The following is a 15,525-nucleotide window of genomic DNA, read 5'->3' as shown; positions in this document are numbered from 1 at the left end:
TGAAATCCAGAAGCAGAATGCCAATGCTGATGGATGCCTTCATGGACACATTTCCATGTATAATACAAATTCATTAAAAGATGAATAATTATAATGAAATCACAATACCCTGAACACAAATTTTCACAGGAATCCAAAAGTTGGTTCATTTTTTTCTTTTTTCTAGAAACTCAGGTAGCAGAATCTGAAAAGGTAGAAAGTACTCCGAGGCAAAGCACACCAAACCTACCTGAAGGTAAATGCTATATCATTCTTTAAAAAACTGCATATAACTTTACCTCTCTATAAAAATATTCATGACTTTGTGTGTCAGTGTATGTGTGCGTGATTCATATATATGTCTCACCACATTTTTAGAGCTCAACTCAGCTCTTCAGGCCATTTACTTAGCAACTATTTTTTTTTTAATATTGACTTTAAGCCAAACTGGACTGATGTTGGGAACATAAAAAGGATCCTTAATCTGGGTGGGGCAGGTAAACATGAAATAATGAAAATTAACTACTTTCCACATGCCAGTCACTGTTCTAAGTGCTTTGGCTTTAGTTGCCCAGCAAAAACAAATGAAAAATAATCTTTAAAGAAAATTATATCATCCTAGACTCACATTATTTCTACAAATAATTTCACAAATACAGTGTGTAGTAAGCAATTCATAATTGTGAGGCACACAGAGAGACAAAATGAATGTGAACTAGCAAAAAAGTAAACAGTGAAAACATACCCACAGGAGAGCCAGGTGTTAGAATTATCAGATACAGATTTTAAAATAACTTGAAGACTTTTGGTCTGTCTACAGTTGAGTAGCTTGTATTGGACAAATCCTCCCACCAAAATCAACTATTAAAGCTGCCCAAAATATAGAAAAATGCTTTGAAGATATTGGAAAGTAACCATTGTAGGCCTGACATGAGTGGCTACAATCTTTGAAATAAGGGAAGCTTGTGAGTCAGCTCTCCACTTACCTTGCCTTTGGCCTGAGGTCGTTTGTGGTGTTAGAGAATAGAGCACAGGTAGAAAGGGGGAGTATAACCGAGTTGAGGAGATAGCCATCAGACTTCAGAGCTGTCAGTATAGCTGGGGCTTGATGTAAAGTCTCAGAGAGGAGAGAAGTGAATCCAAATATCTGTATACATATCTGCTAATTTCTAATCTGTGCATGTGCAGGATAAAACTCTAAGAAACACAGCAGGAAATATCAGCTGAGATGCAAAGGAAGGGAACATATAATTTCATAGTGGCATGGAAAACAATTATTGGAATTAAAGCTCTGCCAAAATGTAGGGGCCTTGTAAATACACTGAGCTTTTAGTTGAAGACCCAGAGGACCCATGTGTTAGGAATAAGGATGATGTTTTAGAAAAAGGCACAAAACTAAAGTAGATTATCTCTAACAAAGCTCAAAACCAAGCCTTAATGAATCAAAGTGATACTTTTTGCCTAATCAAAGAAAGTTTAACACTTGTTGGAGAGATGTTGCATTAACCTGATCCTTTAAAATTCTCATCCACAATGTCTAGCATTAAACTTAAAAGAATCACAAGACATCCTAAAAACAGGATAAAGTGAATAAGGAGAAAGAAACAGATAATAGAAACAGATCCACAGAGTCAGATACTGAAGTTTTCAAATGGGGATTTTAAAATAATTGTGACTACTATGTTTAAGAAAATAAAGAATAGGGGCACCTGGGTGGTTCAGTTGTTAAGCGTCTGCCTTCAGCTCTAGTCATGATCCCAGGGCCCTGGGATCCAGCCCCACATGAGTCTCTCTGCTCAGCAGGAAGCCTGCTTCTGCTTCTCCCTCTCCCACTCCCCCTGCTTGTGTTCCTTCTCTCACTGTGTCTCTCTCTGTCAAATAAATAAATAAAATCTTAAAAAAAAAAAAAGAAAAGAAAGAATAAGTTGGAGAATTTTACTAGAGAATGAGAATTTTTGTTTTTAAAACCAAGAGTCAAAATTCTGGAACAGAAAAAAATAATATAACAAATTAATGATTCAATTAATGATTAAACATAGAACATTCAAACTATAGAACTTTCTCTTTTTTCCTAGTTTAATTTACTTATTGTGAAATGATTACCACAAGAAAGTAATATCTATCACCCTACATTTTTCTTGTTATGAGAATTTTTAAGATTTCAAATATACAGGACAGTATTGTTAATTATTCCAACCATAGGACTCTCTGAGCACGTTATCCTTCCCAATAATTCTGTACCATTATCTATGACATCAGTTAACTTCTCAGTCTCCTCCACATCATAAGCTGAAACAAGGCATGCATGCTGCTACTTCTGATTTGTTGAGATTGTCCCACTCTGGTGGTTCCTTCTTTGAAAAGTTTCAGGTGTGAGTTTAATGGTCTTCAGATCCTTCAGAGATCCATGAGGGAATTTATACTTAATCTCTCCACCTCCATTTCCTTCATTTCCACTCAAAAACCAACGGCTTGGACTTAGTCCATGAGGATAGGTGAGCCGGGAGCAGGCCACAGACTTAGGTCTTAACTCACTCTCCTTTCCTTCTTGCTCCACTTTCTCCCAAGACAAGAAGTCTATCATATCACACATCTTTCTGCTGCAGTTAACTTTTACACTTATTGATCTGAAATGGGCACACAGGGCCCATTTTATAAATAGAAACTGAACACTGTTTTTTCTGGTCTAAGATGCATTATTTCCTTTTGTTGAAGCGATGGCATAAGAATTACTGAGGTTGTTAAAAAAAAGAATTACTGAGGTTGTAAAATACGTTGCTGCAAATAATGCAACAAGAATGGCTATGAATATAAAATTTATATTACAAAAATCTCACAATATTTTCCTGCTGCACTTAGGTGCATACTTGGATAGGACATTTTTTATAGAAAGTGAAGCCCACAAGGGTCATGATAAAGTAAATTTAGATGATCTCTGTTAGGCTAACTTCTGAGTTGTTTGGATTTTTCTTCTTGTATGGGGTCTTCAAACTGAGAGAAGGAAGCTGAATTACATATGCACTTGAAAAATGCATCAAGATGGTATTAGGAGAAAAAGCAAGGTTGTTCCTTAGGAGGTGACCTCTATCTGACTTAGATTATATGATGTCCTTTATTAGTTTTATGAAGCAAGAAGCTCCTTATGTAAATTAATAAAATTTAAAAAATATATTTTTACATACAACACAAAAAGACTGAGATTGGTAGAATTTAACTTATCTAGATAGAAATCTATAAGCATATGGTTTTCTTTTTGAAAGGCAATTGTACTATCTAATATGTGGAAAACACACACACAACAACAACAACAACACCTAGTTTAGCAACAAGGTGAGATAGGGTGGGGGAAGGTTATGAAGAATCTTTTCCAGAGGATTTACACAGCTAACCTATTTATGATGATTCACTATTATCATATCAATACTTTTTAACTTTCATTCTAAGTGCTAACACAGTTGAGTCTCATGTTTTCTTCTATTTACTTAGGTATTGTTAAATCTAGAAAAGAAGAGGAATCACAGGTACATCTCATACGTGGTGGAGGTCTTAAGACTATCAGTGCAACACGATATGAAACAATAATAGCCATGACCAACCTTGCCATAGTAAACTGTCAAATATATGGAAGAAATGCACTTAATCTTAAGGTATGCTAGATTGTTTTAATGGCAACTTCTTTTTGTATTACCTATTATTTTTACCTTAGGTTTCTTAATTTAGGTTAATTTCCATGTTATTGAAGGGATCTTTCCTGTTACAATAGAGATTCTCCAGGAACACATACAGATTTATCCCTAAACCTGTGTCTTAGTTTGCCTTCCTTCCAGTTTCTTAAAATGTTAAGATCCAAAGCAATTATAGTGTTTTTTCATTATCTAGCATGTTAAGAAAAGTAGGATTCAGAATTATCATATTTTAAAGCTATCAGAAATCTTTGGCCCCTGTGCCAAATCTAGCAATAGGCTGACTTTTTGCTGAACATGAACCTGGTATGATGAATAGCAATAATAATAGTTACCACTTATTAAGCATCCACTATGTGCAAAGAAAATGTTACTCTTAAAATAGGTATTATAATCTTCATTGTGCAGATAGAAGCACTGAAGCCCAATGAAAATAGCTCGTGAAAGACTACACAGCAAAAAAGTAGTAGAGCTTGGGTTTGAAGGCAGGCCTCTTTGACCTCAAAATCTATGCTTTTTTATTTTAAATTTTGTTTTGAAATAAATTCAAACTCATAGAAAAATTGCAAAAATAGGAAAAGCTATAAGAGTTTCTTGGGGGAAATTAGGGATTCAAAAATGCCTCTGCATACTGGGGGATTTAAAAAACTAGGTGCATGGCCAGCACAGGATGCATTCTCAGAAAAGGCCCAAGAAGACTCCAAGTTTTCACCACCTTTTAATGGTCTAGCTAATCATTGAAAGGGTGCCCCTCAATAGAGCCAATCTGAAAAGACCAGAAGAAATATTATTCTCCCCCCTCCCAGTCCTGTTTTACAGGACTCTTTCAAAACACTAACTGAACACAAGCTAAAGGAGCACAGATTTCAAAGACAACATGTGAGAATGTAAAGACAGCAAAAACAATTTAGAAAAATCACTAAACCAACAGCAACAGCCCACAGCAAGCAACAAAAATAAACACTGAGAAGGGAGATAATATAGTTTTTGGAGTTACCACATTATAATATTGAAAGTATTTAGTTTTCAACAAAATATGTGTAACATGTGAAGAAACGATATGGCCTAGTCATTGTAGAAATTAATAGACGCTGTCTCTGAGGAAGCACAGACATTGGACTTGCTAGAAAAAAACCTTCAACTCAACTGTCTTAAATATGCTGAAGTAGCTAAAAAATGAAGAAGAGGAAGAATGATGTGTGAGCAGAGATTTATCAAAAAAGAGATAGAAATTATAATGGGGAGGGGTGCCTGGGTGGCTCAGTCATTAAGCGTCTGCCTTCGGCTCAGGTCATGATCCCAGGGTCCTGAGATCAAGCCCCACATCGGGCTCCCTGCTTAGCAGGGAACCTGTTTCTTCCTCTTCCTCTGCTGCTCCCCCGGCTCATGCTCTCTCCCTCACCACCATACCCTGGCCCCGGCAAATAAATAAATAAAATCTTTTTAAGAAAAAAGAAAACAAAATTATAAAAGAGAAACAAAAAGAGCTGAAAAATATAATAACCAAAACATTGGAAGCTTTCAATAGTAGAATTGAGCAGGCAAAAGAAAGAATCACAGAACTGGAAGATAAGTCAATTGAAATCATCCAGTATGAGGAACAGAAGAAGAGGATGAAGAAGGAGGAGAAGGGGAAGAAGGATAAGGAGGAGTAAAAGGAGGAGGGGGCGAAGGGGAACAACAAAGGGAAGGGAAAGAAGGAAAAGAAGAAGAAAAAAAAATGAACAGAGGCTAAGAGACCAGATACCATCAAGTGAACCAAATAGAGGTAATGAAAGTCCTAGAAGAAGAGGAGAAAGATGAGAGCAGAAAGAATATTTGAAGAAATAATGGCCAAAACCTTCCCAAATTTGATTAAAGCTACAAATCTATAGATCCAAGAAGCCTAACAAATTCCAAGAAGGGTAAACACAAAGAGATTCACAATGAGGCACATTATAATCAAATTGTCAAAAACTAGAGAAAAACCTTGAGAACAGCAAGAGAGGAATGATTTGTCATGCATAAGGCATCCTAAAAATTAATAGCCAGTTTGTCTTCAGAAACCACAGAAGCCAGAAAGGAATGGGATGACATTTTTAAAGTGATGAAAGAAAAGCAATTTCTCAGCCAAGAATCCTATATCCAGCAAAACTGTCTTTTGAAAAACAAATGAGAAATTAAGATGTTCTAAGGTAACCAAAAGCTCAGGGAGTTCTTCAGGGTGCAATGAAAAGACATTAGACAGCAACTCAAAACCTTAGAAAGGAATAAAGGAATCTGGTAAAGGTAACTACACAGGTAAATATAAAACTCAGTATTATTCTATTTTTGGTTTGCAGCACTTCTTTTTATTCCCTATGTGATTTAAAGATAAATACATAAAATAATAATTATAAATCTATGTTAATGGACATACAATGTATAAAGATGTCACTTTTGACAATATGTCATAAAGTAGGGCAGGGATGGAGTTGTATAGGAACAAAGATTTTACATGCTATTGAAATTAATTTGATATCAATCTAAACTAGATTGTTAAAAATTAAAGATGCCAACTGTAATCCCCATGGTAACAACTACTAAGGAACTATCTTTAAAATATATACAAAAGAGAATGAGAAGAAAATCAATATGGCAGATCACAAAATAATTAAACTCCAAAAAGGCAGTAATCAAAGAACAACAATGAAAAACATTTTGGAAAAGGCAAAATTATAAAGACAGTAAAACTAAACAGTGGTTGCCAGGGATGGTGGAGGAGGGAGGGAAGAATGAGCAGGAGGGGTATAGGTGATTTTGGGGACTGTAAAATTTTTTTGTGTGGTACTGTGCTAGTGGATACATTTCATTATATATTTGTCAAAACCCGTGGAATATTCAACACAAAGTTTGAACTCTCATGTAAATCATGGACTTGGGTTGATAATGATGTGTGTTAATGTGGTTTATTGATTATAACAAATACATCATACTGGTGTATGGAATGTTGACGTTGGGGACCAGGGGAATGTGGATAAAGGGGAATGTGGAGAAGAAAAATCTCAAATCAATAACCTCACTCTACACCTGAAGAACTTGAACAAAAGAGCAAAATAAACCTTAAACTAGCAGCAAGAAGGAAATAAGAAAGATTACAACAGAGATTAATGAAATAGAGATAGAAAAGCAGTAGAATTGGGGCACCTGGGTGGCTCAGTGGGTTAAAGCCTCTGCCGTCAGCTCAGGACACGGTCTGAGGGTCCTGGGATCAAGCCCTACATCAGGGTCTCTGCTCAGCAGGGAACCTGCTTCCTCCCTCTCTCTCTGCCAGCCTCTCTGCTTACTTGTGATCTCTGTCTGTCAAATAAATAAATAAAATCTTTAAAAAAAAAAAAAGAAAAGAAAAGCAGTTGAATTAACAAAATCAAAAGTTAGTTCTTTAAAAGGATCAATGAAATTGACAAATCTTTAGCTAAACTAAGAAAAAAAAAGAGAGAGAGAAAGGAAATAACTAAAACCAGAAATGAAAATGAAGACATTACTACTGGCCCTATAGAAATAAAAGGGGTTATAACCGAATACTATGAATAATTGTGTGCCAACAAATTAAATATCTTAGATGAAATGGCAAAATGTTTTAGAAAAGCACAAATTACCAAAACTGACTCAACAACAAAAAGAAATCTGAGTAGACTTATAATGAATAAAGAGATTGAATAAATATCAAAAGCCTCCCACAAAGAAAAGCCCAGGACCACAAGGCTACATGGATGCATTCTACAAAACAGTTAAAGAAAAATGAATACCTATACCTCTCAAAATCGTCTTTAAAAAAATAATAAAAGCGGAGGGAATACCTCTAATGGTATTCTGAACCCAGTTCCACCATGGTGGCGGGAGTAGTTCCCCAACACCACCAAGCAATTCTTAGACACCAGTTGGGTGCCTACAATTCAACTCAATTTTGCCGCTACTTAGAGCTAACACCAGATTCCATAGGTAAAATGCTAAGACCCTCAAGACTGCCTTCCAACTCACAATTCCAATCACAAGCCCAGGTTGGTACCTACACGCTGACCAACAGGCTATAAATTAGAGGTTCCCAAGAACCATTGCTTCAGTTCAATTAATTGGCTGGAGCGGCTCACAAAACTCAGGAATCCCATTTACTTACTAGATAACTGGTTTATTATAAAGGATATTAAAGGAATTAAAGGATAAGAGTCAACAGTCAGATGTAGAGATACAGAGGACAAAGTATGGAAAAAGGTTAGTGTAAGGGCTTATTTACCCAGAGCGACTCCATCTTGGTTCAAAGCCATTTTGTTGTTTGTGCAGTAAAACTTAAACTGACCCTGCCCCCCCCCCCCCCCAGAGAAACTTACTTAGAAGCAAGTCTGGGAAACCAGTAAAATATGGTCGGCCAGTTCCTAATAACAGAGCCCAGAATACAAGACCAGGTCAGCCAGTTCCTGATAACGGAGCCCAGAATACAAGGACCAGTCAGGCCAGGTGAAAACATCCAATCAGTAAAGCACACATACTATCTCCCTAACCACCAAAGAATGTAAACCCCGCCTTTTGGGCACCAAACTTGAGCGCCAATTCTGACCAGAGTAATAGGTTAGTTCAAACAGCTACTATAGTGTAAATTGTAATACAATTGGCCACCTGCATGTGGCCTAACATGACTATACAATGTTACAATCTCCTTGGCCACCTATGTGTGGCCAGGATTTTGCTCTGTAAAAGTTAGTCTGTGAGGCTGGGAGCGGTTGCTCTCTTCAGAGGTGGCCCTGGCCAGTCAGCCTGACTTCTAATGCCTGGCATAAAATAGAGCTTTGTATAACTTTCACCTTGTCTCAGTCTCGTTCCCCTGGCTGATCAGTCTAACTTCTAATACTTGTCATAAAATAAAGCTTTAAATAACTTTCACCTTGTCTCAGTTTTGTTCCTTTGATAACGGACCCTAACAGATATGGAGATTCCATGCCCTCTCCAGGCACAACTCTCCCCAAATCTCCACATATTTACCAACCTGGACTCTCTCCAAACCCTGTCCTCTTGGGTTTTAAGAAGGCTTTATTACATAGGCATAATTGATTAAACCATTGGCCTTTGGTGATTGAACTCAATATCCAACCCTTTCCCCTCTCTGGAGGAAGGGAGTTAGTGGGGCAGAAAGTGCCAATTCTCTAATCACATATTTGGTTCCCCTAGAAACCAGCCTCCATCCTTCAGTGCTTTCCAAAAGTCACCTTATTAACATAAATCCAGTTGTGGAAAGGGACTTGTTATGCATTTCACCTTTATGGCTCTGAAGTGATTTCAGGAACTGAGGAAAAGGGATCAAATATAACAAAAGATGTTCCCACTGCTCTTATGATTCCAGAAATTTCAAGAATTTGGAGACCTGTGAGTCAGGAACTTCGAATGAAAACCAAATATACATGAGAGATATATTTTGGTCATCTGAGTGACCAAATACATATTCTTTTGAATTAGAATATCACAATCTCGGAATGCCTGGGTGGCTCAGTCAGTTAAGCGACTGCCTTTGGCTTGTGTTCATGATCCCAGGGTCCTGGGATCAAGTCCTGCATCAGGCTCCTTGCTCAGTGGGGAGCCTGCTTCTCCCTCTGCCTCTGCCTGCCACTCTGCCTGCTTGTACTCTCTCTCTCTCTGACAAATAAATAAATAAAATCTTAAAAAAAAAAAAGAATATCACAATCTCTAACACATTCTGTGTTGTCAGTATAACCTAGATGCCAAAGGAACAAAAGACACCAAATAAAACCACAATCAACACCCCATATGAATATGGATAAAAATCCTCAGCAAAATACTAGCAAACTAAATCCAAAAAATTAAAAGAATTATATGTAATAACAAAGGGACATTTATTCTTGAAATAAAAGGATGATTCAAAAAGAAAATCAATACACATTAAACATAATATGTATGTATATATTATTATACATAAAAATACAATATTCATAAAGGGAAAAAACATAATCATCTTAATTGATGCAGAAAAGACATTTGACAAGACTTAGTTTTTTGAAAGGATTAATAAAATTTCTAAATCCATAATATGATTGATTAAGGAAAAACAAAAGAAAACTCTAAATATCAAATCAAAATTTAAAAAAAGGGGACATCACCACATGTCTCATAGACATCAAAATAGAAGATCACAAAACACTAAGAACAACCTTTTCCCAGTAAGTGGCACAGATGTGATGAAATGGAAAAATTCCTTGGAAAACACAACCTGATAAAACAGGTACAACAAGAAAAAGAACACCAGTATAGTTTTGTGCCTGTAACAAAATCTAATTAAGATTTTAGGTAAGAGCCTTTACACAAAGAAAGTTCTAGGCACATAGGACTTCCCCGGTGAGTCTATCAAATATTTAAGGACGAAATAACACTAGTTTATATGAACTCATTTTATGATGCCTATATAACTTCCACACCAAGGCCAGACAAGGATATTATAAAAAAGGAAAATTATAGACCACTATTTTTCATAAATTAAGTGCAAAACTTCTCAAGAAAATATTAGCAAATCAAATTCAGCAATATCAAAAATTAAAAGTGAAGGATAATGTATCATGACTAAATGAAGCTTTCACGAGAAAAGATTTTCAACAATATCATCTCAATAAATGCAAAAACTTGACAACATTCAACATCCATTTAAGATGAAAAAAAGGGGCTCCTGGGTAGCTCAGTTGGTTAAGCATCTGACTTCGGCTTAGGTCATGATCCTGGGGTCTTGGGTTGGAGCCTCCCGTTGGGGCTCCCAGCTCACAAAGGAGTCTGCTTCTGCCTCTCCTTCTGTGCCTCCCCGGCTTGTGTTCTTTCTCTCTCTTTCTCTCTTTCTCTCTCTCTCAGATAAATAAAATCTTTTTTAAAAAGATGAAAGAAAACAAATATACCTCTAAGTAAACTAGGGTTAAAGGAAACCTTTCATAATTAAATAAACAGTATCTATGAAAACTCTGCCACCAACACCATATATAATCAGTAAGGATTGAATACTTTCTCCCTAAGATAGGTGCAAGGCAAGAAAATTTTTTCCTTCACTTTTATCCTACATTGTAATGATGATTTTAGCCACTTACATAAGATAAGAAAGATTAGGAAGAAGTAAAACTATCTTCATTGGCATACAACACAACCGTTTATGTAGCGAATCTTAAGGAATCTCAAAACAATCCTACCAATAAGTAAATTTAGCGTGGTTGCTGGAAACAAAGTCAAAAGTTTAAAAACTGACATAGGACTATCACCAGGGTCAAAGTCACAGAGGTCATCTAGAATTCTGCCACACACACACACACACACACACACACACACGAGAAAAAGAAAGGACAGAAGACTTTGACATATCTTTACAAAGGATGATATACTAAGGGCCAACCATAACATGAAAATGTTCTCGTCATTGCTCATCAAGGATGACAAACTGAAACCACAGTCAGATTGCACAGCATATTCTATAGAATGACTAAAATTAAAAACTCAGGAGGGGGACAGTTAAAAAAAAAACAAAAACAAACTCTGGTAGTATTCCCTTATTTGTTTTTCATGTGGTGAGCTTTTTGATTTGCTGATTCTTACCATTCTGGTTTTATTTTATTAATTTTTGCTCTTATCTTTATTATTAATATCTTTCTTCTTTTGGAAGGATTTATTTGCCGTCCTTTTTCTAACTTCTTTATATGAATGTGGGCTTCCTATGAAAAGGCTGATTTTCAGCCTTTCCTTTTCTTGTTTTTGTATTTAAGACTCCAAATTTTTCTGTAATCATAACTTTAACTATATCCCCCAAGGTTCAAAATGTTGTATTTTTGAATATTTTAATTTTGAAATGATTTAAAAATTACAGAGGTGTTGCAAGAAAAGTACAAAGGAAGCCCACAGAAGTACTTCATTACCCCGGAATACTTAAGCACATATTCCCTACAAGCAAGGGCATTCTCCTACGTAACTCTATTCAACCAAGAGATCCCACTTGAAGTTTGCTAATTTACCCCATAATGTTCTTTATCACAGAGGGATCTAATCCAGGGTCACAAGCTGAATACAGTTGTTTCAGTTTCTTTCAAGCTGATACGTTTCCAGCTTTCATTGACTTTCATGACTTTGAAACTTAAAAATTACAGGCAAGTTATTTTGCAAAATGTGCATTACTGTGGGTTTTTCTTATATTTTCCAGTGATTAGATATAGGTCATTCAATGTTGGCATTAATATCTCAAAATTTTTTCTTTAATTTTATCTTATCACATGGTACATTATTTCAATTTATCCCATTACTAACAGGGTTTACTTAGATTACTTGTTTAAAGTGGTATCTTTAGAGCTTCTGCACTGTTACTCTTTCTTCCCCTTTGCACTTAATATGTAAAAACTATGCAAATAATCCTATTTCTCATCAAATGTTCAATTTGTTTCATGTGGTGAGTATAATCTGTCATACTGTTACTGATTTTTATTCTTAAGTTATTCTAGATTTCATTAGTAAAAGACATTCAAGTCGGTTTCTGTGTCCTTTTGACATTTACCAGTCTTTCGCTGTGGCTGGTATGGGCTGGGGATCCCAGAGCCCTCTGAGCTGGGGCTACCCTGGTGGGATGGCTGGAGCGGAAGTGGGTATGGGCTGGGGTGGTCCTAGGACTCTTTGTGCAGAGGGTTCTCTGATGGGACAGCTGGAGCTGAAGTGGGTGCAAGCCAAGTGGTCCTAGCATGCTCAGCTCAGGGTAACTCTGATAGGGTGGCTGGAACTGAGATGGGGCACAGATCAGGGTGTACTGGGGTGCTCTGTGCAGGGGGTGCTAATGGGGTGGCTGGAGCTGAGGCAGGGGGCACGCTGGGGGTTCCTTGGGATGTTTTGCATAGGGAATACCCTGGTGGGGCTGCTGGGGCCAAACAGGCATGAGCCAGGAAGTCCTAGAGCACTCCACTAGGGGCGCCCTAACAAGCCATCTGGAGACAAAGTGGGTCAGGCCTGGAGTGTTCTGGGGTGGTTCGCGCCCGCACCACCACCTTGCGTTGATTGCTGGAGCTGTAGTGAGTATTGACTAGGAGCGTCCCAGTGTGTACCATCTTGCGGCTGCCTTAGTGGGGTGGTTAGAGCTGGCGTGGGCTAGGGGACCAAGGCTCACTGAGACAAGCAGACTCACTCTGGTGCCCAGAGCCTGCTCCTGTCTGCTCTGTCCGTGGAGAGGAAATGTTAAACATGGTGTTCACCAGCCCCTCCGGTCCATAGAGTTCCAGCAGCTCCCCTACCATTTGGCAGAGTTCTAGGACTGCATCTCTTATATTCTAGTTGCTCTTTGAAACCATGGCTTTTTCTCTGTGCCTCAGGGTAGATGAATCTGGTACTGGTCCCTCAGTACTGTCCCTCCCCTCTGCAGTTCCAGAGGAAGTGTTTGGGGTGGGGGTGGAGGCTCCCTGCCTTACCGTGTTTCCATCTCTTCTGATGTCCTCTGCATGGTTTCTCTATCTTTTGTTGTGCAGAAGCCATTCAGTCAGCTCTCAGTTCTTCTTCAGAAGGAATTGCTCTGTAAATAGATGTAGAAGGGGCAAGTGCATGGAGAAGGTGAGTTCAGGGTCTCTCTATGTCACCATCTTGGACCAGAAGCCTCAAAATGCTTTATTTTGATCTAAGCTTCAATCTTTATAGAGATTTCCGGTTAACTTTTACTCCTAGGGCTGTAGCCTTTCAGCCCTTTCATACCAAGTCTGAGACCCCCTTGTCCTCGGTAAGCCGTGAATTCCAATTTTTATCTCTCTGGCCCTATTAGACTGGCTATAATTCTGCTCAACTTAGCTTGTCCACAGCTTTTGATTAGGCAAATGACTTAGGGAGAAAAGTAGTGTTGAGTGTTCTGTCTACTATCCTGAGATTCTCTTCTTTCTAAAAGTTTGGCTTATTAAGACCTAGCTACCTTGGTAATTCTCCAAATATTTATTGTGTTGTGTTTGTTTACTTTCTTGGTTTTAGTGAGAAGGTTGGTTTGAAATAAGGTCATTAACCATTAGGATAAGTGAGCAATCAGATTATCTGGTTTTATAGTGAACTGCTTTTATTTTTTTAAGATTTTGTTTTTAAGTAATCTGCACAGCTAACATGGGTCTTGAACTTAACAATCCTGAGATCAAGAGTCACATACTCTACTGACTGAGCCAGTCAATAGAATGCCCTTTGAAGTGAATTACTTTATTTATTCATTTATTCATTTATTTCTTCATTCATTCATTACATGGGGCTTGAATTCACAACACTGATATCAACACCTGAGCTGAGATCAAAAGTAGGATGCTTAACTGAGTCACCCAGATGCCCCAGGAATGAATTACTTTAAATCAGAGGTTGGTGAGTTTTTCTGCAAAGGGTTGGATAAAAAAATCATAGGCTTTGAGAGTTGTATGGTCTCTGTCACTCAACTCTGTTATATAATGCAAAAGCAGCTATATACAATACTTAAACTTATGAGCATGGCTATGTTCCAGAAAACCTTAACTTAGAAAAACAGGTGGCAGAGTGTAGTTTGCTAATCCTTGCTTTAGATGGAGAACGAATGTAGCTTTTAAAGAGTTGGGTGGAACTAGTGAAGAAAAACTTTATTTCCACAGCCCTTAATATTATTTTAAAAAATATTAGACTCCAGAGTAGAATCTTGAGCTCTGTGGGTGATATAAAAGAATTAAAGGTCATAATTCCTGATCTAGTTCAGGGCCTTATTAAAAGAAGTAGACTTTCTATGAACAAAAACTTATACAAAACAAGTGTACTGATTAATCTAATACAGACCCAGATATAAGAACTTAATGCTTGCTAGAGCAGTTCAAGAGATTGGGAAGGCCTCCACATTCTTAGTGCTTAGTACCTTTTTCCCCCTTTTTTTGAAATAATTTAATTTAACTTTGTTTTTTATTATTAATATATAATGTATTACTTGTTTCAGGGGAATAGGTCTGTGATTCATTGGTCTTACACAATACACACCGCTCACCATAACACAAACCCTCCCCAATATCCATCATCTAGATGCCCCATCCTTTCCACCCCTTCCACTCCAGCACCCTCAGTTTGTTTTCTGAGATTAAGAGTCTCTTAGTTTATCTCACGCTCTGGTTTTGTCTTGTTTCATTTTTTCCTCTCTTCCCCTATGATCCTCTGCCTTAATTCTCAAATTCCACATATCAGCAAGATCATATAATTGTCTTTCTCTGATTGACTCATTTCACTTAGCATAATACCCTTTAATTCCATCCACATTGTTGCAAATGGCAAGATTTCATATTTTTGATGGCTGCTCTGATCTTTATTATTTCTCTTCTCCTGCTGGGTTTAAGCTTTATTTGCTCTTCTTTCTCCAGGTCCTTTAGGTGTAGGGTTAGGTTGTATACTTGAGACCTTCCTTGTTTCTTGAGAAAGTCTTGTATGCTATATATTTTTCCTCTTAGGACTGCTTTTGCTGCATCCCATATATTTTGAATAGTTGTGTTTTTGTTTTCATTTGTTTCCATGAATTTTTAAAATTCTCCTTTAATTTCCTGGTTGACACATTTATTCTTTACTAGGATGCTCTTTAGACTCAATGTATTTGTGTTCTTTCCACCTTTCCTGTTGTTATTGAGTTTGAGTTCCAAAGCATTGTGGTCTGAAAATATGCAGGGAATGATCCCAATTTTTGGTACCAGTTGAGACCTGATTTATGACCCAGGATGTGATCTATTCTGGATATACACTAGAGAAGAATGTGTATTCTGTTGTTTTGGGATGGAATGTTCTGAATATATCTGTGATGTCCATCTGGTCCAGTGAGTCCAGTGTGTTGATCTTTTGCTTGGATGATCTGTCCATTTCAGTGAAGGAGATGTTA

General features: G+C 37.3%; 2 protein-coding genes across 3 annotated transcripts in view; one reads left to right on the top strand and one right to left on the bottom strand.

The window, feature by feature from the left end:
* Positions 1 to 15,525, top strand: part of LRRC63 (leucine rich repeat containing 63) — a 41,408-nt gene that overhangs the window by 10,918 nt on the left and 14,965 nt on the right. For both annotated transcript variants that reach the window (XM_047723468.1, XM_047723467.1), the window contains exons 4-5: positions 167 to 235; positions 3,466 to 3,626. In XM_047723468.1, coding sequence (XP_047579424.1) covers positions 167 to 235; positions 3,466 to 3,626 — 230 coding nt within the window. The remainder of the gene's footprint in view (positions 1 to 166; positions 236 to 3,465; positions 3,627 to 15,525) is intronic.
* LCP1 (lymphocyte cytosolic protein 1) overlaps positions 1 to 15,525 on the bottom strand; it is a 119,208-nt gene that overhangs the window by 99,430 nt on the left and 4,253 nt on the right. The window contains exon 2 of the mRNA XM_047723464.1: positions 13,097 to 13,197. Within this exon, the coding sequence (XP_047579420.1) occupies positions 13,097 to 13,160 (64 nt within the window). The 5' untranslated portion in view covers positions 13,161 to 13,197. The remainder of the gene's footprint in view (positions 1 to 13,096; positions 13,198 to 15,525) is intronic.

This window comes from Lutra lutra, chromosome 3, assembly GCF_902655055.1.
Source record: "Lutra lutra chromosome 3, mLutLut1.2, whole genome shotgun sequence".
Lineage (NCBI taxonomy): Eukaryota > Metazoa > Chordata > Mammalia > Carnivora > Mustelidae > Lutra > Lutra lutra.
The sequence above is the reverse complement of the archived record's forward strand: the minus strand, read 5'-3'. Positions and strand labels throughout refer to the sequence as shown.